This window comes from Amborella trichopoda, chromosome 10 (assembly GCF_054954075.1).
Source record: "Amborella trichopoda isolate Santa Cruz 75 chromosome 10, AtrichopodaSantaCruz75HAP2 v2.0, whole genome shotgun sequence".
Classification (NCBI taxonomy): Eukaryota; Viridiplantae; Streptophyta; class Magnoliopsida; order Amborellales; family Amborellaceae; genus Amborella; species Amborella trichopoda.
The window spans coordinates 5,547,547-5,575,409 of NC_142345.1; the positions used below are offsets into that span (position 1 = coordinate 5,547,547).

The 27,863-nt window shown below is 35.5% G+C and overlaps 2 protein-coding genes and 2 long non-coding RNA genes across 12 annotated transcripts; 3 read left to right on the plus strand and 1 right to left on the minus strand.

Moving 5' to 3' along the window:
• Positions 1-1,141: 1,141 nt before the first annotated feature.
• On the plus strand, positions 1,142-2,425 carry LOC110007391 (uncharacterized). The gene is made up of 2 exons (XR_016042469.1): positions 1,142-1,642; positions 2,086-2,425. It is a non-coding gene; the product is annotated as an uncharacterized LOC110007391 (long non-coding RNA).
• A 621-nt stretch (positions 2,426-3,046) lies between these two features.
• Positions 3,047-5,412, minus strand: LOC110007390 (uncharacterized). The gene is made up of 2 exons (XR_002281163.2): positions 5,214-5,412; positions 3,047-3,387 (listed from the first exon to the last, which is right to left on the minus strand). It is a non-coding gene; the product is annotated as an uncharacterized LOC110007390 (long non-coding RNA).
• Positions 5,413-8,866: 3,454 nt separating this feature from the next.
• LOC18435779 (wall-associated receptor kinase 5) lies at positions 8,867-12,953 on the plus strand. The gene is made up of 3 exons (XM_006845770.4): positions 8,867-9,861; positions 10,300-10,356; positions 12,513-12,953. The coding sequence occupies exons 1-3, from the start codon at positions 9,069-9,071 to the stop codon at positions 12,548-12,550; spliced, it is 888 nt and encodes a 295-aa protein (XP_006845833.3). The 5' UTR covers positions 8,867-9,068; the 3' UTR covers positions 12,551-12,953.
• A 9,812-nt stretch (positions 12,954-22,765) lies between these two features.
• On the plus strand, positions 22,766-26,969 carry LOC110007387 (hypothetical protein). 9 transcript variants are annotated; one of them, XR_016042483.1, is made up of 5 exons: positions 22,766-23,447; positions 24,081-24,152; positions 24,380-24,414; positions 25,854-25,940; positions 26,448-26,969. XR_016042483.1 is itself a non-coding variant. In XM_020668160.2 (4 exons), the coding sequence occupies exons 1-3, from the start codon at positions 23,109-23,111 to the stop codon at positions 24,380-24,382; spliced, it is 414 nt and encodes a 137-aa protein (XP_020523819.1). In that variant the 5' UTR covers positions 22,766-23,108; the 3' UTR covers positions 24,383-24,414; positions 26,448-26,969. The 9 variants fall into 9 exon arrangements, 4 of the variants coding, with proteins under 4 accessions (XP_020523819.1, XP_088705532.1, XP_088705530.1 ...); XR_016042480.1 differs by having other exon boundaries at positions 24,383-24,414; XR_016042482.1 differs by having other exon boundaries at positions 24,380-25,940.
• The last annotated feature ends 894 nt before the right edge of the window (positions 26,970-27,863 follow it).

Here is a 27,863-nt window from a genome sequence, read left to right on the forward strand (position 1 = left end):
GCATTCTGCCGACACTCCACTACTCTCTCCTACTTGCGTATTCTGCCAACACTCCCTCTCCTTTGTCACCTTCTGCTGACAAAAGTATCTCCGTGTTTTGTCATCTTCTACCGACGATATCTTGCCAACCTGTCCACCTTATCGTCCACCTGTCCAAAAGATTCCCTTCGAGCCTTATAAAAGGAAAGCCCATCCTCGTCTTGGAGGCAGGGCCTCATTCATCCCATAGCCTCTCCTATCCTCTGAAGCCTTAGCCCCTCTAAGCTTCGACCACCTCTAAACCTCTGCAACCTTTCAGACCTCTGCAACCCCGAACCTCTGAAACCTCAGAACCTCTGCAACCTCTAAACCTCTGCAACCTTTCAGACCTCTGCAACCCAGAACCTCTGAAACCTCAGAATCCCTGCAACCTGTAACCTCTGCACCTGTAACCTCTGCAACTTGTAACCTCTGCACCTGTAACCTCTGCAACCTGTAACCTCTGCACCTGTAACCTCTGCACCTGTAACCCCTGCACCTGTGGTTATCTTCGCCCTCATAGCTTAAACAGGTTCTCTCTTACTTTGCTCTTTACTTATGTGCGATTGTAATATCCAAGATTTACCTTCCTACTGCCCTCATCACTGGAAGTTATTTTCCAGTTACTGTTTATGTGCTCAGTAAGCTTCCTATCTTTTCCATAACCTATTCTGTTTATATCTCTGTTTATCTCTCTGTTCATCATCTCTTATTTCTCTTCTTTTATTGTTTCATATATGTAAAAGTGTGATCTCTGTAATAAAGTATGATCTACTTCCGTGCAACCTCTGTTATGATTATATATATGTATATATATATATATATGTGTGTGTGTGTGTGTGTGTGTGCACGCGTGCGCGGAAGCCACTACGCAACGTCAATGGGCGAAAATGAACAATATTTTCGCCCATAGACTCGGCACCGTCTGATTTTTTCGAACGGCGTGGAGTGGTTAAATCGACCTCACCGGGCATGCTATGTCTATTGCAGTCCCAGTATGGTCGATTTTTCATGTAAAAAATATGAGAGCCATTACAAGCGAAGTACCATTCACTTTCGACTTGTGACATTTTTAAAACTTTTCCATATATATATATATATATATATATAAAAATAATAAGATTAACCCACTAGGTAATAAGAACCATAGTTAGCATGTCGGAGAACCAGTTAGAAGGCTTGTGCTTAACATCACGTATGGTCTGCTCTCTGCTCTATTTCTCTCTCTCGGCTTTGGATCTCCCTATCTCTCTCTGATTTTCTCTCTCTCTCTTCTTCTTTCACTCTTGGTTAAGGTGCTAGCCCTCTCTCTATGGTTCTCTCTGTGCTCTGATTCTATCTCTCTCTCTCTCTCTTGATTAAGGCATTGGCTCTCTCTCTCACGGCTCTGGATTTCCCTTTCTCGGCTCGGACTCTCTCTCTCTCGGTTAGGGCACTTGCTCTAGTTCTCTCTGTCAATCTCTCTGTTAGGGCGGCATTGGCCCTCTCTTTCCCTCAATTTGGGGCTGCCCAAGGGGCTCTCTATCTCTCTGGTTCTCTCCCTGCTTTGGTTCTTTCTCTCTCTCTCTCCCTGCTTAGGGCACTGACTCAAGGGGTCTCTCTCTCAATTTGGGGCAGCCCCAAGGTCTCTCTCTCTTGCTCTACCATTAGAATCGATGTCTTCTTCAAATGGGTTTAGTTTTTTCGTGATTATATTGGCTATTTAGGGTTATCCATATGTGCACAAATGCAACCTTGGTGTCTTGGCGGAATCAAATAATTCTTCTAGGGTCTATTATGGTTTGAATTTACATTTCTTCAGTATTCTGAAAAATGCTTGTACATTTCATAGGTGTTTGTTTATTTCAATAATTTAATGGTATGCACGCTATTTTCCTGGAGGCAATGTGTTATGAATTTGTACAAACTTTAGACCTGAGTTATTGTTAACTTCTAGTTTTTTGCAGCAATCTCTCTTAAATGAAGCTTCTTTGATTTTCTATAATTGTCTCACTTAAAACAATTGTTTTTATAAAGAACTTACAAGGGTTAAAGACTGTATTAATATGCTGCTGAATTTTCATGCAGATAAATGGTTCACGAAGACAAAGGGGTTCAGCCAGTCAAGAGGTTGTTTTGAAGAGAGGAAGATTCGGTCCCAGATAATCAACACTTGACCATCGAAGGAAGTGCCAAAATTGCTGCATTCAAATCAATAAATATAAATATGTTTTTTAAATTTCAGTTTATGGAATGCATAATGCAATCGGTTCTTTCAAGATGAAGTTCAATGGCAAAATATTGTGCAATAATGCCGCCTTCTTGTGGGGTTGTCTTTTGTTGTAGAATTCTTAATTCGTGTACTTCTATGTAATAGATTCATAGTCTTATTTTGATGGCGTTAAAGACTTCCAAATTCCTTCTGGTATAGTCGAGGATATCATGCTTGGGAAATTACTTTCAATTTTTTCAAAATTGGGGAAATTCCTTTTAAATTATTCTTTTTTCACTTTTGGGATGAAGGTGTTGTGGGTTGGAAACCACAAGTTGGATTTTAATTCCCTTTAAACTCTCTCATTCTCTCTCCCCCTCATTCTCACTCGGCCCAACAAATGAATTTTAATTCGGATGAGATTTAAGGCTAAATTTGCAAGGGGTAAGGCCATACACAAATCATGTAAATACTTATTTAATTCGAATGAGATTTTTAATGTCACATATGGTTTCCGATAAACTGTAAAACTATATAAGACCCATCAATTGGATTTCAATTCGTACGAGATTTGAGGCAAAAATTTGCCAGTGGTGAGGCTATGCACAAATCCTGCAAATTCTTATTTAATTCGAATGAGATTAAGTATTTGATTTGCATGAGATCTGTAGTGGCACATAAAGTTTCCAATAAACTATAACACTATATAAGGCCTGTCAATGTCATGGTTTAATGTCTCTTCGAATTAACTGATATCCACCTACATTTTAACCAATGTTTCTGAAAAAAAATTTAGGCACCCAAAGACTTGAGTCAACCCAGCATCCGAAAGAGAAATGGTAAGAAAAACATATAACAAAATTTCCTTTGATCCAGATAGAAGTATATTAAGATTGAGGAGTACACCTTATATGCTTACTCCTTTTTTATGAGGAGAAAAAAATATACAACATGTAAGATTGAGAAGTACACCACCTTACTCCTTTTCTATAAGGAGAAAGAAAAATGCAACATGAATCACTAAACTCAGAGCTAATATGACTATGATTACACGCTTTTCAGAATTCCCATGGGCGGTCAAATATTGTTGATTCTCTAATAACTTAATCAGACTCGAAGTTAGATGTTGTTGGCTCTAATATTGTGCAGTCTTGTATATGAAAGTGCCATCTTCCCACCTATGCCCAAATAGAACACAATTTTGTGAATGACACTATCACACAATCATCAAAAGCAAGAGCCCAATAACTATTCACACCAGTTAACATCCCATAGACAAAGCAAGTAATTTTAACCATTATGTTCTTAAATAATAGGCATTGTGCGCTAGAATATGCTTTCATTTACAAGTAGGCCCATCACACTATTTTAATAAACTAAAGGATGGTTCAAGTTCAATTGCAAGTAGCCAGTAAATATGAGGAAAGCTTACACAACATTCCAAGATCTAATAACAATCACACCCACCATACAGTTGTTACTTGAGTGATACTTTCTTGCTTGGTAAATTAGGATATGAATTTTGATACTGATTTTAATATCTTTAACTACTTCATCGCAGATAACCTCATTGAGAGAGAGAGTGAGAGAGAGGAACACAAAATGTAAAAAAGAAGCATGAGTATAAAAAGTGACGAGAAAAGAATAAGGATGAATATGGAGATGATAGTCTTGGCGTATTCAAGAGGAATTGAACCAGCAAACTGCTACACAGATGTTGTCACCCCTAGCTGTTCGAACAAATGACTGGCCCCCAAACATGAGCGAATGCACAAGACAAAATAGTAATCCCCACAGAAGCATTAACTGGCCCTACATACGTGCCTCACAAGTTTCTATTTTGAGAATGACAGGTAGAAACTATTGTTCCACGTAGATGCTACAAACTATTCACAATACCATATTTTCCTTAGTTCTATAAATCATCCAAAAATTAATGAAATCCCTAAGAAAATGATCATAAACTAGAGTAGTTCCATAAAAAATGCCATGTTTTGCTGATTAATGAAAATTTCTGCAACCACTGCCAATCCATCATAGTAGGGTTAAGAGCTTCATGGGCAAACCAATCCAATGCTACCAAACTAACTCGCTAGGGACCATCTAATCCAATGAGGGTCACTAAGCAATGGCAATGAAAAATAAGGCAAACCACTTATCCCCTTTTCTTCACTAAAACAAAATCCATTTAGCATCTGGAAATGGCATAACCAATAACATTGTAGTATAAACCCACACCCACTAAACAGTCCATATGAGCCCCCTATATCCTCTGTTTCAAAGAGGTACAAAATCGTAAAAGTCCCAAGAAGCATTAGAGCAAGACATAGATTCTAATGGTAGAAATTTCTAGAGCTTTAAATTTTATAACTAGAAACATATATGGATTTTCTTGGGAGATATTTTTTGCACTAGAACTACATCTTCCTTTAACACAATAATTTGCACACAAAATGGAAAAAATAATTGCATGCTGTCAAGCTCACTGTGGATAGAGAGAGAGAGAGAGAGGGGGAGGGGAGAGAGAGAGAGAGAGAGAGAGAGAACCGCATGGGGGCGAGTGTGCATGTGAGAGAGAGATCCACCAGGGGGGAGAGACTTTAGGCTGCCCCAAATTGAGAGAAAGAGAGAGACCCCTTGGGGCTGCCCCAAATTGAGAGAGAGAGACCCCTTGGGCCAGTGCCCTAACCAAGAGATAGAGAGAGAGAGAGAAAGAACCAAAGCAGGGAGAGAACCAGAGAGATAGAGAGCCCCCTTGGGCCTGCCCCAAATTGAGAGAGAGAGGGTCAATGCCCAAACACAGAAAGAGAGAGAACCAGGGCAGAGAAAGAACCAGAGAGAGAGAGAGGGTCAGTGCCCCAACTGAGAGTGAGAGAGAGAGAGAGAACCATAGAGAGAGGGCCAGTACCTTAACCAAGAAAGAAGAGAGGAAGGGAGAGAGAGAGAGAGGGAATGAGATCCAGAGCCTAGAGACGGAAATAGAGCAGAGAGAGATATATTATACCTGATGTTGAAGCACAATGGTTCTCTGGATATGATGCAGCTGAGTGAGATTGAGAGAGATGGATCCGGTGCAACACCGAGGCACTGCTGCTCCATGGGAAGGGGAGAGATGAGGTATTTCGTGGGAAGAGGGGAAACAGAGTATTTCGAGGAGAGAGCTTGTAGCCATAAAGAGTACGGGATAGAGAGCACGCACCCTCAGGTTTTTCAGGCATTAAATGCCTCAAATTTGAAACTTTGGAACTCCTTCCCAACCGTCCATTCAAACTGCAATCCATCACCGCCGTTGGCGTACTAAATCCCCATACGCGAGCGGGCATTTCAAATCCTTTCCAATATATATATATATATATATAGAGGGAGGTATTGATTTAAATTTTATGAACATATTTGGCCCAGCGCATTGGATTTTAGAGTGAAAGGCACATCAAAATATTTATGATGGCGTTGCACTCTTTATTTGGTGTGGCAGGTTATCTTGGAATTAGTGTTAAAAATTTGAAAGGGGTCCATCTCGCCGGTGTGCGTGCCTTTAGTTCTTTTTGGTCCAACTAGGGTGAATTTGAATCAAATTGAGGAATATTTCAATAAAAATTTATAAAGTTATCTATAAGAGATCGTTTATATTCGGGAAAAGTTTATATAGAGCCCACGCTCAAAACAATCAAATTGGAGCTCACCTCAAAAGTTTTATTATAAGAAGTTGTTTTGATGCCCTAATAGTTGATCGTCTCGACGTCAAGATGCATGGACATGAGAAAAAAATGGATTTCAAGTTTTAGAAATAGAGCATCTTGTAACGTATTTTTAAACGGTCAATTTTCAAGTTTTTTAAATTTTTATAAATTTGCTCGATCTAGACTATTTTTTAAGCTTTAAATTTTATAGTTAAATATGAAAATATATTTTTAGGCAATCATAAAGATTTTCAGTATTGAAACCACGTTTCTCGATACTATTTAAAGGCAGGTTTTAATTTGATTCTTAAGAGCCTCGGCTCTCTACAAACTGCACCCATTATCTTTTGTAAATAGATGTCACAATCATTCTCACTCATTAAATCTTAATTTAGATGGCTTGGGATGAGTGACAAAGTTCAAAACTATTTCTTTTTAAAATTTTGTGATTATTTCTTTTTGGAACTATGTCTCTACTCAATAACACTCTTACAACCAAATATTTTAAAATTTAAAGAACAATAATGATTATAACCCCCACAAACAAAAGATAAATGACCTCTTTATAAACAAACTCATAAAAAAATAAGAGGCTCAAGCATTGTTGGTAAAATCGCCCGATCTAACCGCTAACCGCCAGGTTAGATCGGAACCGGCCAGTTTCGATTTTGGACGGTTAGGGTGATCAATCAGTATTTAAAAAAAAAATCAAAAAAATGTACATAAATTCTAAAAAATAAGAAATTGATTTGTAATGCATTTTTAAATATTCTTTACATTATCGTAAATATTAAAAAGTTGTTTTGGTCATTAATACTTACTTTTATATTTTTTATATTTTTAGAAAATTTTAAAAATTGCCATTGGAAAATATAAAATGAGTTAAAATCCATTTTTTTCATTAAATTTTAATTTCATTTGAATTTGTTTTGTTTTAATCATTCTTTATATGTTTTTCATAGTTTAGTAGATTTTTTTTTGTATTTTTTTTTAACACTTTTTTTACCGCACCGGACTTGCCTTGTTAGAGAAATTGAATTGGCTGGTTTACTGGTTAGACCGGTTACAAAGGCCCCATGTCTGGTTAACCGTTCCGATTCAATTTTACGAACATTGAGCTCAAGCAATTATGAGGTTTTGTTTTTTGGGCTGGAATAGTCAGGCTTCCAATATGGTTGGATCAAAACTAATAGAGGAAATCAAGAGTCTAAAAGTTTCAAGTTTGTTCAAACCTAATTTGACGATTATCCATGTTTCTCTCTCTTTTTTTTCACCAATTTTTATTAAATATGTCCAAAATGTTTCTTTGACACTGATATAGCCCTGACAAAATTTATGAATCAAAATAAAAAAATCTGTAATTTGTTAAATTTCTCTAAAAAAACAAGATTTTGATCTTTTTCAACTGCTCTATAAAATCGTAATAATTTATTAGGACCTACACTCCAATTAGATGAAATCAAAAGATGAAAATTTTGGTTTTCTTCTTTTTAAGCTCTATTTTTTTATCTAATTTAAATCGTTATTCCTTTGAATTAAAACTATTTGTTATGTTATTTTTTCATCTGGAGCTAATTTTTTTATTTTTTAGTGTTTTTCTTTTTTTGGACAAGTTTTCATCATGCAAAATTTCCATTTTATTTTTTTATTATTTATGTTTTCTTCTAAATACTATTATTACTTGCTGATCCGACTCCCCCACTCGACCGATCCAAGTTGCAAGCAGCTTGACCCACTGGTCCAATGTTTTAAACATTGCATACAAGTATTTTCTCTATCTAAAAATTATAGGATCCATTTTAGTAATCACTAGATGAGCATTAAAAAATAGATTTTGAGTTTTTTAAAAGTTAGATTTAGCTATTAAAAATAGGGAGCAGTATGTATATGTATAGAGCTGAGGCTCTAAACAATCAAAAGAAAAGCACACCATCAAATAGTGTTGAGAAATATGGTTTCAATACTGAAAATTTTTGTAATAGCCTTAAAATATATTTTTATCTTTAATTATTAAATTTAATGCTTAAAAAATAGTGTAGATCGAGTAGATCTATGAAAACTTGAAAATCTTAAAAATTGACAGTCAAAAAATGTGTTACAAGATGCACTATTTTCAAAATTTGAAATCCATTTTCATGCATCTTGATGTGGAGATGATCAATTTAAGGATATTTGAGCATCAAAACAACTTCTTCTAGTGAAATTTTTGAGGTGGGCTCTACTTTCATTGTTTAGAGCCCCAGCTCTATATAAACTTTTTCCTTAAACAAATTCTACAGTCTATATTGAATATTCTTCCTCCTTTTTTGCTTCTTTTTTTTTTATTTAAGTTTGTCTTGAGGTTGATGAGATGACCTTCCCCAAATTTGGATCCCTAAATATTCTTAGGCAAACCAGCAATTCAAATTTGTCAGGCTACCTAGATTGGCCCATACCAGGGATTGGGTTTGCAGATTTTGGGCCAAAAAAATCATGAAATCTCCTAATTTTTTTTTCGTAATTATGCACATTTTACTCGGTCCAACTCGAACTCGCTTAGACTTGAGCTCAGACCTGAGTCCAGATTTCGAAAATCGGGACAAACATCATATTTTTAATCTTAATATTTAAAAATACTTATTCAAAAGCATTATTTTTGGAATCATATTTCTTGAAAATTCCTTTTCTCATGTGGATATGGTGTCAATCATGTCCCACACGCACACATATGTTTGACATTACTCCCTTCTATTTTACTTTCATTGAAATCATCTTCCTCTCTAGAGTAGTGATGTCTAGCTAGCACACAAAAAAGTGGCTCGACTTTTAAAGAAAAGTGCGAGACAACCATTTCCACCGAAAGAGCATGCCCTTTTACTATTATTTTTCAAAATTCAAACATTTTACATCCAAATTTTGAACTTCACACACATTTTGGACCCAAAATTTTTACTTTGGAATGTTGCTTTATAAATTGTAGTGTGAACGAATTCTATTCATATACGAGAAACAAAAAGGTCAAATCCCATCTCCAAAAGTCCTCTTTCTATAAGCAAATTCAAAATTAAAGCACCCTCTTTTTTTTTTTTTGATACAAATCCAAATTGAATCTGTCCCCTCTTTTTAGAAAGAAATTCAGGTTGAATCTTAGTAAAAGCACCACAACCCACACCACCACCTGCATTTTCACCCCAAGAGCCATGTCCACCCTCCCTCTCTCACTAATCTTCACTATACTCTTCACAACACTGTCCCTCACTCCACCCTCTAGAGCTTCATGCCTTGATTCATGTGGCCAAATTCCCATAAAATTCCCCTTGGGCTCCTCCCTAGGGTGTGGCCACCCCTCTTTCTCACCATACATCCAATGCCTAAACAAACAGCTCCTTCTCCAGACCCCCACCGGCGAATATCCGATCGTCTGGTTAAATTACCAAAATGCCACTCTCCTTGTATCCGACCCTCAGATGTCGACGTGTGCCACCATGCAGAATTCTGGGAGCTTTGGTCTCGGCCCCTCGATGCCCTTCATGCTAGACCCGAATGACCGGTTTGCCCTTCTTGGCTGCTCCTCCTCCTCTCCAGTATTCGACATGGACGCCCCCCTCTGTGACACTGAGGGGTCACACATGTGCAATGCACTATACAAGTGTGAGGGCATTTCAGGAATTGGATTGGAGCCCGATGAGGTCTCGACGTGTTGTGTTTATGAGCCCATCGGTCTTGGGCCCTCTAGGCAACTGAACTTACCTGGGCTTCAGTGTTCTTCTTATACAAGTGTTTATAGCTATGGAGGTGATGAAGAAGATGCAAGGAAATGGAGGTATGGGATCTCTTTGAAGTATAGTGTTGGTCAAAATGACACCTACGATTCGAGTGCTTGCGAGGAGTGCGAGAGGAGCGATGGTGCATGTGGTTTCGGTGGCCCGACTCAGTCGTTTCTTTGTGTGTGTCGGAACGGCATCAACACGACTCTGAATTGCTATGGTCAAGGTAGGCAACATTCTCCGTAAGAGCGCATGCACACACATACACATACAAAGATCTACACACATACACACACTAAGATCCATAATCCTTATTTTTCTTCTTTCAAATTATTTTGAATATTAACTGATATTTGACAGATTTTTTTATTTTATTTTATGGATGGTCGGGTAGGGATAATGAGATGGGAGGAGTAAAAAATTGATTACTGTTAAAAAACAATCCATCCATTTATTAAGTAGTATTAGATTGGGATCCATAATGGATAAGGTGGAACGCAGCACTACTGGATCATTTTCCTTTTTGAGTTTTGTATAAACTTATTTTCTTTTTTTATTTTTATGTTGGATTTTTATTATTATTATTATTATTATTATTATTTAAAGATTTGCTCTTTGGTTGTCTTTGAAGGATATTTTATTGATGTATTCTAAATTGGCACAGGTTATGCATGGAGTGGGACACCTGCCTGTTGGACCGGGAATTGGAACCATATACTCAGTACATGTCTTGTGCTCTTCTATATTATTTAAGCAAAATGTAACTAGTACTTCAAAAATCAGAATCAAGTACCAAATTGGTAGGATTTCCTACTGTCCAATTTGGGCGATTTCATGTCAAATCAGATTATATTTAATAAATATTTTAAACATAAAAACAGGTTAAGGGATTCTCAGTATTCAACAAATCGAACCATACCCGAAAATCAGAGAAGGGCCGGGTCCAAGTAACTCGGAAACCGGTTGAAAAGCAGGCCACAAACTGTTAAAAAAAAATTGAGATAAAAAAAAATAAAAAAAATATATGAAATTATATTTAAAGCATGATTAAACAAAACACGTCCAAATGAAGTTGAAAAGTAGTAAAAAAATGGATTTTAAAAAAGTGATTTGCGCTTAGAAGTATTTTTGAAATTATCTAAGAAAATACACAAAAATGTCAAAAAAAAAGTATTTATGGCCAAAAACACTTTCCAATTTTTATCAAAATGATAAAATCAATCAAAAACACATTACAAACAAATCCCTTATTTTTTGGGATTTTATATATATCTTTGTTGAATTTTTTTAAAAGACCCGTTGGAACCACGAAAATCGGCCAAAACCGGATCAACTAGTGCCCAATTCTGGTTGACCGATACCTCCGAGTTGGACAGGCCGATTTTGTGAACATTGGACTGAGGTTTTTCTTGAAAGGTTCAACTTAGGATCCGCTTTCGGAGTGAGATAAACTATTTCCTTGTCATTGTTGTAGGACAATAATATTGAAGATTGAGGTTTAGCTCATGGCTCCTAAAAAGAAAATTCAACCAAATATGGTTCTTGAAGACTTGGAAAATTGGATTAGATGAGGGCTTTCTCATTTAAGTGCATAATGTTGACTTCAAAACTTTGCAGTTTTGAGGAGCTTTGGGCATAAGGATAAGGTTGTGGCCAAATTGCCTAAGAGGAGATGGAAAAAACCTATGTTTAAGAATTGTCAAATATGTATATAAAAAGGAAATTATCAGAAACATACTTTTGTTTTCGTCTAATTGGAAAAAAACCATCAACTTTCATAAACCTCATCCACATCTCTTTTTTTAGCATTTTTTTACCAAAATAGCTTTTACAGTAGTTGTATTATTGTGAAGCCCTAGCATTACGGCCTTTAAGCACGGTAATGACTACCCCATTTTATACGACATTTTTAAATGCCATGATAACTCGAAGTATTTTAAATGCCAAAACTGATGAAAAAAGATGTAGATGAGATTTATGAAAGTTGAGGGTTTTTTTTTTTCCTAATTTATAAAAAATTAAGGTATATTTCTGATAATTTCCCTATATAAAACACATATAGATAAAAGGGAGATGATTCTATGAACCAACCAGCCTATACTGTTGTATAGGCTGGATGGCAAAGATCAACGGAGAATAGACATAATGATTTGCCAAGAACGGTAGTCTCATTTTACCATAATTTTTTCTAGCAAATTCTTTTCTTTTCTTTTCTTTTTAACCTGAGAACCTACTTTTCACAATACCTAACTCTATCAAAGTGCGAATCTTGGCCATTCATCTCCTTTGCCTTCAATCTTGGCCATCTGGCCTATACTGTACTATATATACCGGTATCAAAGAAGGGAAAAGTGTATATAAGGTCGCAACCTTAAAATGTAGAATTAAAGTGCACAACAAAAATCCAATGGAAAAAGTTGTTTTGATATTGAAAAACCTTTAATTGATCATCTCGAGATTGAAATGTATGAATATGTGGAAAAATGAAGATTTTGAAGCTCAAAAATAGTGCACCTCGCAACACATTGTCTAGTTGGTCCATTGTCATGATTTTCATGTGTTTATAGATCTATTTGATTTTACCTATTTTTTGCATTTAATATTCATAATTAAAGACAAAAATGGATTATAAGGTCATCTTAAGAATTTTTTACACTAAAATATCTTATGATAAGGTTTGGACATGCACCTTTGTTCTTATGCAAACCATACCCATCGTATAATCATTTTCCTAATTAAAATGTGCCACCAAAAACTTGTGTTGCGGTTTGTCATCAAGGTTATTCAAAATAAGGACTGTACAATATGGGATTGTATAATTAAGCTAGAGTGGGTCATGTATAATTGAGCTGGCATGTTTTTTTTCTCATTTTTCAGGGTTTATCATGATACTTGGGTTGGTTCTCTACATTTGAGTGGGTGTTCACACTTGAAGATAATGTCACAAGACCTTATGCCATAAGCAAGAGACAAATCACAAAACAGGGTTGAACTGCTTCAGTAGTCCAACTACTTGGGCTGGGTTAAATTTTGATACAACAAGAAGACTATGGTTGGAGGACCCTCCAGTTTTGAGGAATGGAATTAACTATAACTTGGATGGACGGCTCAGATTGAGTGGACATGCTCCATTCATGTGTGTGGAGTGGATGATTTATATTGTATTGCCTGTTGGTTGGAGTTTTGGACAACTATGTGCTTAGGGGAAGAAAAAGTAAGAAATGTTGATGGGTCATGTCAATTTTGGAATCACAGGTTTGTGGGTGATCATAAAATTATGGAATTGTTATTATTATTATTATTATTTATTTGGACAAATAGTACTTCTCAATTTCAAGATTCAAAAAGGAATACCATTTCATACTTTTAATCTAACATTTCAAGAAAAGAGCTGACGCTTGATTGGTTTGCGCTTGACGATTTGCAGCATTACACCTTAACCTTAATTTGTACCAAAGGTAGGGCCCTCTCCCCACTTACTCACCAAGAAAAAAAAGGTTCAAAGAGAAATGTGGGGTATGCATACCAAGTTAAAAAAGCAATTAACTTTTTTTTCTTTCTTTCTATGGATTTTAGAGGTAGGATTTTATATTTTATGGGTAAGTAGGTAGGATTTAAAATTCGGATTGAATTCATTAATCCTTAATCAGGCCAGGACCCTGAGTCCAAGTGGTTATTTATAGGTTAAAGTTGGGAACACGGGGTATCTCGAGCTAAAAAGAAGTCTATTTGAGTGTAGAAGATAATGGAAGCAATACCAATACCGTAGAAATATCAATTAAAATAAAACATATAAGGATTAGATGGAGGTTACATATCTTTCTTGGAGTTGATATTCCTTTTTAAAGCTAATTGCGCCTTTTTTTGTGCGTTGAGAATTCGATGCAGCTCTTTTAAGTCTCTATCTTTTGATTACTAGAACCACAAAGATAATTTACAATAAATTTTGATGGATGGTTCGAGAGTTCTCATTTTTGTCAAAACAAAAAAGATATATTGTTAGGGTTTATTGAAAGAGACTTTTTAGATAGAGATGGAAAGCCCTAGAAAAGTTTTGTGGAACCAGGTCCTTTCTCTCTACAACGCCTTTTTATAAAAAAAGTCCACACTCCCATGATTCTTTCCCCAAATCTAGTTGGAAGTTATCCAATTAACAAAAAAAACAGTTATTCAAATCTTTTTGGATAAGATTTTAGTTAATAATCTCAATCTTTGCAAGTCCTCTTCTCTTTTATCCAAACTAACTCTAACTTACCGTAGACACACTTGGCCGGACCAAATTGAGCAACTCATCTAATCCCTCTTAGCTATTTAATGCTCAGGAGAGTACTCAAAACCTTCGTGCACACACACTTAAGCTCCTCCAAGAAATATATTATGCACACTTAAGATTCATTTACGAATAATAAAATATATGTTATACTATAATTTTCAAAAATATCCTGTAAAGGAATATCTTAGATAAAATTTATATCGTTGATATGCTAATGAACATCATGTTGTGTACCAATTTATATGTTGTTTAATGCTAAATGCCTTCCTCCGATCCTACTATTATTCTGTTTTGACTTACCACTTTCTTAATTATGCTCCCACGCTATTGAATCATATATGACCCTAGGGAGAAAATGTTAAAATAGTGACATCAAGACTCAACTTCATATTATAATCTCAGGGTCTCTAAGTGCACTTAATATCACAAGGTGACCGACTATTCTCGTAGGGTATAATATGGAACAAGGATCATCCCATACACCTCTCTATAAGGAGTAACGATTGTCTGTTAAACACATGTAGTATGCGTTACATGCTATGGTGTAAATAGTTCAAAATACAAACATCTACATCAAATCTACACCATGCAGGTCTTAGTTTATTGCATCTATGTTTCTTGTCGCGCCCAATGCGCCCAGGTTCACACCCAAGCGACTAGTTTGAACATCTCCGATGTTCCCAAGTAACCTACGTGATCTGGTGGCATGTCATGTGGATCACATCGGTTCTTATCCATGGAATCTCGTCTTGATCTTTCATAAGGGTGATACTCATACACCTCGTGTGGGTCTCATCCTCCTATGTCCTCGACATTTAGATCGATCAACGCTGCGAGCAGCAGATCAAGCCTGCCGAATCATATGCCCTAGTTTGCAAGTTGGAATATACATTCAAACTATCTGTATTCCAATAAACAAACTATAATACCATAAGTCAATTGATTATCATATCTTTATTGAAAGAGTTGGACAACATCTATGGTACATAAAATAAATTAGGGACTTCTAGGTCCCAATCGCCTGACACGAGCCCTATACCTCTCTCATGCTATATAGGCTCAACAATGGGGCTTGCTACCATTTTCTAGTAGAATTTTATGACATGATTATCTCATGCAGTTTAAAAATTGGATTGGTACCCCGGATCGAGCACCCAAAAAACCCATCCAAATCGGTGAATCGGTGTTTGGATCGGGAATCGCCCTAATCGATCGAAATAGGGGTACTACATTAATAACTTTCATTTTTTTTGCATCAATATGTGAATATTGAGATGTTCTTTCCCTATATGAACTATTGTTAACCATTAAATTTATATCACACAAAAGGATAAACATAGAATTATCAAAGATGAAGTATATAATCATATAAAGCATATAATTCGTAAAATACGACCTAATACCAAAATAAATGACTATGTTATTCTTCATCTTGGTCACGCTTGTGCCATTGATTGAATTCACGAGATAATTCATTGACTCGTTCTACGAACAAATCATCTAAATTAGTGGGCACCTGAGATTAATTCACAGTTTTAATCAACAAATTGTTTTAAAATTAATTAGTCAAATAACCCTAAAAATTTGCAATATGTATTTGCATTAAATAATTGACAATAAAATTGAACAATACAAGTTATTTTCATATGATAATTATAAATTGACAATCAATTAATATTATTCACAATGTTATGATATTAAAAATATTATGTAATGAAATTGAAATTGTTGTTTATATTCTATAATTATTATACTATACAAATATGAACAGATCTAAAATGTCTTATAATATCACCAAACTTAATTTATAATGTAAATAAATAAATAAATAAAATACAAGATTTTGTTATCAATATATAACTATTAATTTAGAATAGGTTTAAGTAATTTTTGGGATTTTTCAAGATTTTTTCAGACCTAAAACCGACTTAACAAACACATTCTCTAAAAGTTAAACCACTTTCGGGCCCCTCGGACTGCGCCTGTCACATTACACAACGCACAATGCCTCGCGCGGCCCGGCCCAGGCCTAAGGGTATTTTGGTAATTATGCCTTGAAACATTTTGAGGCTTCGAACTTTTGATCCATATGTCCAATTCAAGTGATTCTTAGACCAGTGGAAAGATCTCGGGGTCTACTACAATTAGGATAGGTTCTACGTGGTTTTTGGATAATTAAACTGACACTCTTTGGGGAGGCGATACGCCGATAGATACTTTTGATCCATCAGATATCAAACACGTATTGTACTATCTTTGAGGCAATTCCATTGAGAAGTCTCTAACAATCAGGATTAGAAGTACAGTCAGTAGGAATTGTGTTATCTTTGAGCCAATGACTTCTCTTTGCTAAGGTCACCCCAATGCAATCTAGGATGCAAGTGTAGTCATCTTCGGTCGTAGGCCTTTGCATTTGGGGTCTGGTATTTAATTGAATGGGAATCAGATTCAAGAAAAAATGGAGATGATGATGAATTCCTGGATTGTTGAAATTTTTCTCACCTTTGATTTTAAATTCTTGGTATCCACAGGTTCAGATAAGATTTTTCGGAACCTATGGGTTTGTTCTTTTCCTAAGGGTTTGTAACATGGCATCCAAGATCTGGTGGCAGTGGAAACATCATGTTCAAGCGTCCTTGAAACTCCTTCATTTTAAAAACATTTTAGAAGATTTTGAAAATCGGTAGGTTTTCAAAATAGATATAGACTTCAGGATACTATTTAACCAAATAAATTAAGATTTTTGAAAACTTCACAGAAACATATAGGGGAAGTTTTGAAGATGGATGAGAAATATCAAAAATGTTTTATGTTGGTTAACCTTTTATACTCGTACAACCATTGAGCCCTCTAAGTAGTTTTACGTCATGTAGCGATGGACGTATCTTATATCAGCCCTGACTCTTTTTCGCTATTAGGGTTTGACATTGAATTGAGATTAGGTACCTGGTCTTTTTGTCGTCATAGGGGTTAGACGTCTTCATGTCTCGACTCTTTTATGTCGCACGAGTTTGACGTTTCGAGATTTCTCGACTGTTTCATGTCATACGGGTTGAACGTATTTCGACTAGATTGGTGAGCCATTTAAGCTTCTGTCACCTTAGATTTTCATGACTCTGAAGATGATTGATGAAGAGTGTTTGATTCTTCTAGAATGTGTCGGAAAATTGTGGAAGACTGCTTCTAACTATTTCGGACATCATCAGGGCTGATTTCACTTTCTTTCGAGTGTTAGATTTTGATCTCTAATTTTTTTTATTTTACTAAAATTTTAGGGCTAATTTTCTACACGACACGTCATGTTGCGAGCTGCATGACCTGGGGCGTGTTGGGCAATCTAGCATGACATGTTGTGTGTTGTGCATGTATTCAATAACATAAGGGAAAGGTTTCTATGTTTTCCCTACAGCATAGAAGTTCTATCCTCCCCCTACCATCCAGCCATTCAATTTTGATCAAGAGAGCCACTCACCATTTGATCTTAGATCCGACGTCTCAAAGTATTTTATTTTTAGTTTTTTTTTATACAAATTGTATGAATATGAAATTTGGTAGTGCCATCTTCTCATTGGGGCACACCTATAAAAAATACTAAAAATAATTATTTGATAAAATATAATGACCAAAATACCCCTTAAAATTTTTAGGGGTATTTTTATCATTTTATTTTATTGAAAATATTGTTTTTATATTTTTGGCTAGTGAGAGTTTAATAGAGAAATGGACGTATATGCTGAAGAGAAAGCATAGAAAGCTTACCCATAACATAATGGTTTCAAATTTTTTGTCTTATTGAATTCTCTTTCAACTTGAACTAGGATTCCTTTGTATTAGGCCCTTTTCCATTTTCTTTCGACTTGAACTAGGATTCCTTCGTATTCGGCCCTATTGAATTCTCTTTCGACTTGAACTAGGATTAATAGATATGGAAGAATTGGTAAATGCTTATGTACAAGTATATTCATGTTTCAATTGCTTTTGCTATGACCTATTATAAAATTATGATATATAAATATGGAAACAACTTTTTTCATTACAAGAATCAAAGAAAAGAATTGTATACATTATCAAGCCATGCAATTGTACCATGCACGTGCAAAAAAACAGGAGAGTAAAGATCCAGAGAGAGTAATTAGTCCAAAAAAGAAAAAAGATAAAAAGATCCAGATAGAGTATGATGTACAAAACCCAAGTATTGAATCAATCATGCATAATATACACCAACCATACACTGTTGTTTTTGGAAAACTCATGCACTCCTTGGCTGCCTGTAAATACTATATTAAATAAAGGGTGTGTGGTTTTTATAAGGTTATAACCTTAAACAATCCATTTAAGGTGCTGCTCCACTCCGAATTTTATAATAACATGTAATTTTGAAGTAAGAAATTTTTAGGATTATCTCAAAATCTTAACATGTAATTTTGATGTAAAATTTTTTTAGGATTATCTCAAAATCTATTTTCATGTCTAATTATAAAATTTTAAACTCCAAAGATGGCTAATATAAAACATATTGAAAAAATAGACAATGAGTAGCAAGATGCATTATTTTTTAGATTCAAAATTTTCTACTTTTTCATATTCATACATCTTGATGTCAAGATGATCAATGAGGGAGTCTATCAACATTAGAACAATATTGTCTGATGGATTTTTTGAGGCGTGTCTTTAGTTTTACATTTTAAAGTTTCCTTAAATAAATAACAAGAAAAATAAAGTAAGCTTGTCATGTAAAAAAGAAACGTAAGAGTATGATGTAAAAGTGATTGTCCATGCATTGACCAAGAAACTGACTCTCTAGAGTCTAGACCCCATTCAGTTTTGAGACGGTTTTGGGTAAAGAACACAACAAAAAACTTTCAAAAAATATATTTTAAATATCCTTTGTATTCTTATATGAGTAATGATCCTATGATACCCTCTCACACCTATGTGTGTAGGACCCCAAAGGATCACCATTAAATTTGTCACAGATTTCTAGAAAAGTTATCATACAGGTGTGGGACTTGACTTTTCTAGAGATCTGTGCCAAATTTAATGGTGATCCTTTGGGGTCCTACGCATATAGGTGTGGGAGGGTCTCATAGGATCATTACTCTTCTTATATATAGGACCTTTTTGGACAGATTTTCTTCATTCTAACTTTATTATTTCTCCTAGTTTTCTCTTTCATGGCTATTTTTTTCTCTTCTCTTTCTATTTGCAGTAATGTTTTAGGCATTCATCTTTCAATTGTTTCTCTTTCGACTTGAACTAGGATTCCTTCGTATTCTTTAGAGAAAAAAAAGAAGGATATGAATGTAAAACATAAATATTTGTACTATTTTCTCCTAATAACGATATTTACGAGATGAGAGTAAATTTCTCCAATTTTTTCTTTTTTCATACCTCCTTTCCCTCACCTATTACCAGAACTGGTTGGGCCACACCAAAAGGGGATGTGAAATGTCCATATGGGTGTGAGGACTACCTTTGGGAAAAGTCGTGGTGATAACACTCCCGGACCCTAGTCACCATGTTGGTTTCTATTCCCACTTACACAAGCCCACTAACACATTTGAAAAACTAACTCCTAAACCATTTGAAAAAACAGGTAGGGACCTGTCCTCCCCACTAAGGGTATGTCCGACAAAACAAGATTTATATATTCAACTTTTTAGAAATTTGAATAACAACATTGCTTTATATTTTACATATTTGGATTTTATAAGATCCTGATATGTATTTTTTATACACGTTTGACTGTCTACCTGTAATCTATGTGATCATCAAAGTCCATGAGTATACAATTTTTAAAAAAGGGATTGTATACAATGAGACCATTTACTTTTGGAATAAGGATGTCACAATTACTCACAACCATTTGATGTGAAATCTGATAGTTTGGGTGTGTCACAAAGTTTAACAAAAATTCTTTTGAACTTTGAGCTTCGTCAATGAAATAGATGCAACCACCCAATTTCACATCCAACGATCAAGTTTTATTGTGACTGTCTTGTATCAAAGATAAATGGTGTCATTATAGGGAAAGCTTTCTATGCTTCTCCTACATAATAGAACTATCCTCTCCCTCCTTTTTAACCGTTGATTTAAAATAAGTGGCTGAGATTTGTTGACTCAAAATTTCAGAAAATATAAGTCACGGGCTCAACTGGTAACCCTTCAAAATAACCGGTAAAAGAGGAAGAGTGGGGCTTCTTGGAGGAGAGAGAGAGCACACAAAAACCAACCAGTGCAAGAGAAAGAGAGAGCACACACCCGTAGAAGAGGGAGAGAGGGCTTCTTGGAGAGGAGAGAGAGCGCACGCACACACCATTAAGAAAGGGAGAGGATAGTTCTTCTATGCTATAAGGGAAGCATAAAAAGCTTTCCCAATAGCGAGAGCTTTTTTAGGGGATCCTAGAGAGAGAGAGTCCAAAGGCAGGCAGGAGGCAAGAAGATCATTGAACATGAGTGAGAAAGAGAGCGACCCTTCCTTCTGAGGCGGCAAGCAAATAATCTTTCAAATCCATAATTGTGTTTTTGGCCCCAAGGTAACAATCACCCGCCATCATAATTCAAGTCGTCTACTTTGTCGTTTAATAGCTAAAGATGACTATGAGTTCTTATTATATATGATCCTTAATACACTCAAACTAATAGAGCTTAAAGTAAAGTATTTTATCTCCAACGGTTTACAGGTTGGGTCCAATTGGACCCGAATTGTGTTCAGGCCAAAGTTTTGGACTCGTACCCTACCCATCGAGTCCAAATGCTGGACCCATACCCGGACCCGTGTGGGGTATATCCGGTGGGTCCCAAATTGGGTCTGGGTCCATTGCCCCCCCTAGTATTGAGGGACCTTTTTGTCACTTATTATAACAATCTTCCTTAGTCCATATCTTTTGAACGGTGATATGGGCTTTGCTGATTCTTTTACCATGGGAAAGCTTTTGAGATTTTGCTACAACTTGGGTTGGGTTTTTGTGATAAAACTAAGGGGTCTAGGTTCACTATGCTTACTAGGATTAAGATGCTCATTGGGACTCAGAACTTGAGGTTTCTAGAATTTCTAGTAGCCAAAATTTATTGGGGGGTGTCTATAGTTACCCCTCTTTGGCATCACTTTGCAGTACCGAGTGAATGGAAAAGAAATAGACACTTGAGACACAATGGAAGAAATAGATATGATACCTTCCTTTGGGAAGGTGATAAACTGATGGATTTTTTATATGTAAGATAGAGACCAGGGACTGCATTGTTTTACTGCGTTGTTTTTTAGGCAGTTTTTTTTTGGTGTGAGGTCTCTGACAATCGGTATCCATAGTGATAATAAATAGAAACAATGCTAACTTTGAGCTAGCTATTTTCTTGGTTGAGGCTACCACAATGTTACCTAGGATGCCAATGTAGACATCTTCGACTTTAAATCCTTTCTTTTTAGATAACTGATTTCCATTTGTATGAAAACTTCAATTAGAAGATAGTTGGTGGTACTTAAAATCTGGCTAACTGAACCTTTTTTCACCCTTGATGCTACGAACCACTGAACATGATGAAAATTCTTCAAATTGTCACAAAACCCATCTAAACAATATCCAAAATTATGTTTGGAGTTAAGTTTGCTTTACTAACTTTGGGTTATGAAGGTTCGAAGTCAAGTTTTGTCCAAATAACTTCATATTAAGCAATTTTTTACTTTAGTTTTTCAAATTTTTCAAGTGGCTTGGAATTGTAAACTAAATTCCAGAATTGAGGATATTTTAGAAAAAAATAAAAAGGGTGTGAATGTAAGACGTAAAAAATTGATAAGTTTTTCTCATTATAATAATATTTTAGGAGATGAGAGTGAATTTCTCTAAATTTATATTTTTTCATTCCTCCTTCCTCTCACCCATGATAGAACTGGTTGGGCAAGACCAAAAGGGAGTGTGCCCTGTCCAGATGGGAGTGAGGACTAACTTTTAGAAAAGGGGCTGCGGCCGTTGTTGTAGCACCCCGACACTCTAGTCATTATGTTGTGATTTTCATTACATAAACACCATCGCACTAATAGTTTCAAAATACCAATTCCTAAATTAATTGAAAAAAGCGTGTGATTTGAATAGGGTCGAGGCTCTAAATAATCAAAGTAAAGCGCACCTTCAAATAATGTTGAAAGATATTTAAATACTAGAAATATATGTGATGGCCTAAAAATTTGTGTTCATCTCTAATTATAAAGTTTAAAATTTCAAAAGTAGTGTCGATTGAACAGATCTATGAACACTTGACAATTTTGAAAATCGACAGTCCGAAAATACAATACAAGATGCACTAATTCTAAAACTGGAAATCCATTTTTTCTCATGTCCATACATCTTAATGATGGGATGATCAAGTTGGGAATTTTTTAGCTTCAAAACAACCTCTTTTAGTGAATTTTTAAGGTGCGCCCTAAATTAATTATTTAGGCCCCCGCATTTATGTAAGGGTGCAGTTGGCATACAGATGCATCTGCAGCTGTAGAGGTAAGTTTTACCTTCAAATTTTATCATGGTATATAATTTTGATGTAAAATATTATTAGAATTATCTCAAAATCGATTTTTATATCTAATTATAAAATTTTAAATTTCAAAAATGGTTAAAATCAAGTAGATCTATAAACATATGAAAATCTTGAAAATAGATGGTGCAAATAATATGTTGTATAATGTATTATTTATGATATTTAAAATCTTTTTATTTTTTATGGTCATATATCTCAATATCGAGATGATCAATCAAAGGGTTTTCCAACATTAAAACTACCTTTTCCGATAGATTTTTGAGGGGTATATGTAGTTCTACAGGTAGCATCCTTATATAAACTTTTTCCTTAAAAAAGGGCACGTATACCCCAATGAAAACCCAAGAAAGGGTGAGGTCTACTCTCCTTGAATTAGGACGCTAGGGCAGTTCTGAATTTTGAAAGATGGGAACGTTACTCGATCTGCTCAACGTGGGTCAATCACCGTCCATCAACGGTCATGGAAGGATCTTCGATTCGAAATTTGGAGGGAGAAACTGAGGTGTTCCGCTCTCTCGCTGGTTAGGATTGGACATGAAGGATTGACCTCAAATTGATAATTATAACACAAAGGACTCTCTATCTGGTTAGGATCGGACAGCAAGGATTGAACTCAAATTGGTAATTGCAACAAAAAGTATAAGGAACCATTCTGATAACTAAAGACGATGGGAGCCATTCAATTCTTAGAGCGAGAAGAATCGATGGAGGATACATGCGTCTCTGAAGCCATGACAAATCCTGAGAACGTTGCAGAATTCTTGATACTTCTTTCGCAAGCTCAGGAGCCCCTCTTTCCACACTGGGGAAACAAAAAGAGGCGTTTACATGTGAAGACGGCCGGAAAGCTGACCCACAAAGGCTGGAATTCTTGTTTCCATAATGTGACCCACAATGGCGGCAATAAGAAGAAGAAGGCCAAGAAACAGAGGCCACAGAGCCCATCAACGCCACTTTCCTTGAGTGGAGATGGAAGTGGGTCAGACTACCTCTCTTCCCTTTCTAAGGTTTGGGTTTGATTCATATGTCTTTGAGTTTTCTTGCTTTACTGGTTTGGTGATTTTGGTTTCTTCCTTTAATGGTTTGTGTGGTTTGCAATTCCAGTGGTTTCCTCTGTTTAAAGCCCTAAATTGGTTTTCGTCTCTAATTTGGTGGTGTTTGGTGCTTTCGCCAAGTTGGGTTTATTGATTTCTCCTTGGTTTTAAAGTAGTTTCTCTCTCAACATCAATCAATGGGACTTGATGGTTTCCTATTCTTGGGTTTTCTTGCCATCTCCTCTGGTTTTTGTGGTTTTCCCACTCTTCTCTAGTGATGGGTTTTCCTGGTTTTAGGGTTTTGTTGTTTTCTGATTATTTGGGGTTTCTTGCTTGTATCTTGTGCAAAATTCTAGTCCAGAATCAAGTGTTGCAGATTCTAGCAAAATGAAAGCTGATTGTAAAGGTCTAATTCTTGGTTCTTGAAATTGGAGAGAGAGATCTTTTAAGCATTGCTCCTAATCTTAATTTTCGTGGGCTTTACTCCTCTTGGATTTCATTCCAGTTGTTATTCTTAGCTTTCTTTTTCTTCTTATTTTTCTGTACAACTCCTTTTTCTTTATATCTACTCTCTGATATATTTGCTGTTGCTTTTCATCATCTCAGGTTGCTAGAGCTCAAAATCCAAGGATCAGTTGTGAGCCAACCACTAGGCGAGACTCTAGATCAAAGGGGAAGGTATTTTATTTTCTGCTCTCTCTCTCTGTTTCTCTGGACTCTGAAGTGATGCATTGATAATTTCTGCTAGCTTCCTCTTTTATTGCCAGTTAAATGAATAGTTATTTCTCTTTGTTGTTTTTGTGTCTGTTTTAATAATTGTAAAAAAAAATTTTGAGTACCAAAATTTATTCCTCTTCTTCTATCCCCGCTTTTATTCTTTTTCTTTTTTGTTTATGTTCTTGAAGTAGGGAAGAAAATCAACATGAAAAAGAAGCTCAAGGTGAGCAACTCCCACCTCTCTCCATCTCTACCTTTCTATTGAATGTTATTTTACAAGCTTCTGTGCTATGTGATTATGATCCTATTTATTGAAGATTCATCGTTTTATGCTTTTCTGCTGAATTTTCTATAGGAACTTGTTCTATGAATTTATGGTTTTTTTTTTGTTTTTTTTGGGCAAATGAATTGTCTTCTCTTCACATTCCATTCCATGAAGACTCCATGGGTTTTCTATTGGGATATTATTCTTATTCCACTGAAGTGCTTGCTACTCACCTTTTTGCATCCTGGTCTATGATACGAATGCATGTACAATCTTTATTGAGGTTATTACTCTTGGTCATCTCTAGGTTTTTATTTTCGAAAAGTACAATTTACTTTTAGTATGAGTCACAACCACTGTTGCCTCGTTTTCCTTCTCCTACTTCGCAAATAATAGAAAACATATTGTACACTGGGTGGACGGTATTTAGGTAGAAGAAATTGACATTCACCTTCTATTTCCGTGATGGATGGTGAGATATGCCCTAGATGGGTGATGCCGACAAAAGGAAATTGTGCCTAATCGCCACAGTCTGCCATCAAGAACAAACAGTGCACGAAATCTGGATGTAAAGTACCATCATCTATCACCATTTGTCATTGTTATAATTCCTCAGAATAAAACTTGGTTTTTACAGCAATCTAATAACTTCTTTGTCCAATAGCTTGAAATCATTGTACAATTTTGTTTGATGGTCGTTGCCCGTAGATGCTTTTTCAGCTTAGTTTCATTTATGATGAACTTTATGTTTCTTGCTTGTGTTTCTACTTTTCAATCTTGAAAGTACACTTCCTAAAAGGCAATAGGAAATGACATGATTGTGACTCTCTTTACAAGGTGTCTATAGCATGAGGTATCTAAACTGTTTATTTTTTAATGAACATGACATCAAATTCTGTGCCAATGCTTATTCAGATAGCTTCAACTCTATTTTGTGTACTCTTGTTCCACTCTAATTATAATTATGAGCACATTTTCCTCGCATGAATACCTTTAGAAGTTCATAGTGTCTATCATATCTATGCATCTCTAGAGAGAAGATTAATACACCTTTTTAGCTCTACTTTGTGTCCCACTTGGTTATTGTTATTTGCACATTTGCTCACACTAATACTTACTGTAACATATGTATGCATCTCTTGAGAAAAGGCTCTTAACACTTTTTTTATAGTTCTATACGCTATTCAATAGAATAGTTCAATGCTCTCAAATCAAATGTGGTGATGCAATCTTTTTTTAAATTTTTTTTTCTAAAATCTAATTGTATCTTAAGAATTTCCCTTGCCATTTGAAAGGAAAGAATTCTTCTTGCCTTCTCTACTAATTTTTTAGGTTGTACAATTGTAGTGGACAGCTTGGTCCGAAACATTAAACAATGAGTACCTGTATCTTTGCAGCTTCAGTAAAACACTGCATTTGAATTTGGAGGGACAAATTAGATGTCAAGGGCTGCCTTGTGCATGACTATGCAAATACCATTTTTGGTAAGAGGTTGTCTTAAAAGAGAACAGGTTTTTTACATACAAGACCATGTATATATCTATATATTTCCATAAATAATTACGTATATATCAGATAAATTTTTTTCCTTTTTTTTTTTGTCAAGTATGTTGACTGATAAAGACTATATGTAGATTATATGATTTCATTGTGTTTGTTTGAATGTAATGGTGATTGACAAGGCCTGTGTTTTATTTCTCAATATGTTCAAATGCCCTCCTCAATTTTTAATACTCTCTCTCCCTCTCTCTCTCTCTCATATATGTGTACTGTGATTGGATATGTGGAATTGACCATATGCTCTCTCTTACATATACATACTATGATTTCTCTCTCCCTTTCTCTCTCTCTCATATATGTATACTGTGATTGGATCTGTGGAATTGACCATATGCTCTCTCGTACATATACATGCTATGATTGGAGTGGAATTGAGCATATGTGATAACTAGTGAAACTGTGATTGAATTTTAGCCATGCTACTCTTGCAGATAGACCCCATTGAGATATTCATATCATTTATGAGCCAATCTCATGAAGCTACAACATTGAGAACCGAGATCTCGGCATGTCATGCCATCCTTGATTTGAATTTGTTGCCAACAGTGGAAGAGGAGGAATTCAATTGAGATGACTATGTAGTCCTTGCATATTTTTGAGAAGATCACATTTCATTTATGAGCCAATCTCATGAGGCTACAACATTGAGAACCGAGATCTCAGCACGGCGTGCCATACTCGATTTGAATTTGTTGCCCACGTGCAAGAGGAGGAATTCAGTTGAGATGATGACTCTATAGTCCTTGCATATTTTTTAGATCACATTTTTTATATATGTTTGATTTAAATTTTTTATTCTTGGATTCTTACTAAATTTGAATTTATTCATTTTGCTGTCAGACTTCATGTTTATTTTGAAAAACTATGTAATCATCGATGGAAAAGATATTGCACAAGGGAACCATGTATGAAAAAAGTGAAGCATTTTATACATTGTGAATGTTCTTTCTCAAGTGAAGTTCTATTTTCTTCCTTAATCAGTTATCAAAACAAATACTTTGAGCAAACGAGAGAATCTCTAATAATTTCAAGAGAACATTTCCTCATGATAGTTTCCTAACCCAAACCAAAACATTTTTCCTTTTTCTAACCCAACCAAAGAGGATTTACTGGCTGAGTTTTGCTTGCTTGGTATCAAAGGGAGCTTTACCTGAATTTGTGGGGAGAGAGAGAGAGAGGGGATTCCAAACGTCCCACTCTGCTAAACAATGAGCAAAAGCCCATGTGAAATTCCTTCATCTGTGATCTCTCTTTCTAGAAAGTGGGTTACGGGGTTAGATGAGGAAAAAGAAAAAGAAGTTCTTGAGGTATTTAGTGAGGTACTTTTTCAACAGGGGTTTCATTGTGGAGTTCTTTTTTGGTAGGGGAACATGGTAATTTTCCCTCTGATTTTCTATTCTGATTTTCATAGAATAGCTCGTATATAATGCTCCCACAAGAGCATAGTGTGCACCCACTCCCTCGGTCAGAATTCCTACTTCGGGAAATTTTTTTGTATTTGAAATTTTGGGAATCAATCCAGAACAAGTAGATGATTATTTTATTTTTTTTAAAAACAGGTTGATTATTGAGTTTTCTAACATTTAGATCTCACTCTCTAAAAATTAGATAGTTTGTGTTTAATCTTGAGATATTATTTTTTTCAAGTGCATAGAGAGTGTTATAGGAAATTTTTTTTTGTTTTTTATTGACATTAGCCTATGGCTTGAAGAAGTTGCATCCCCAAAATTTGGCATCCTAAAGTTAATATTAGATTGGATTTAATTTGAAGAAGTAAATGGATAGTATATTTCAGTAAATCTTTCAACTTCATGGAATCTCACTTTGCTTTAGACCTATAATGGGGT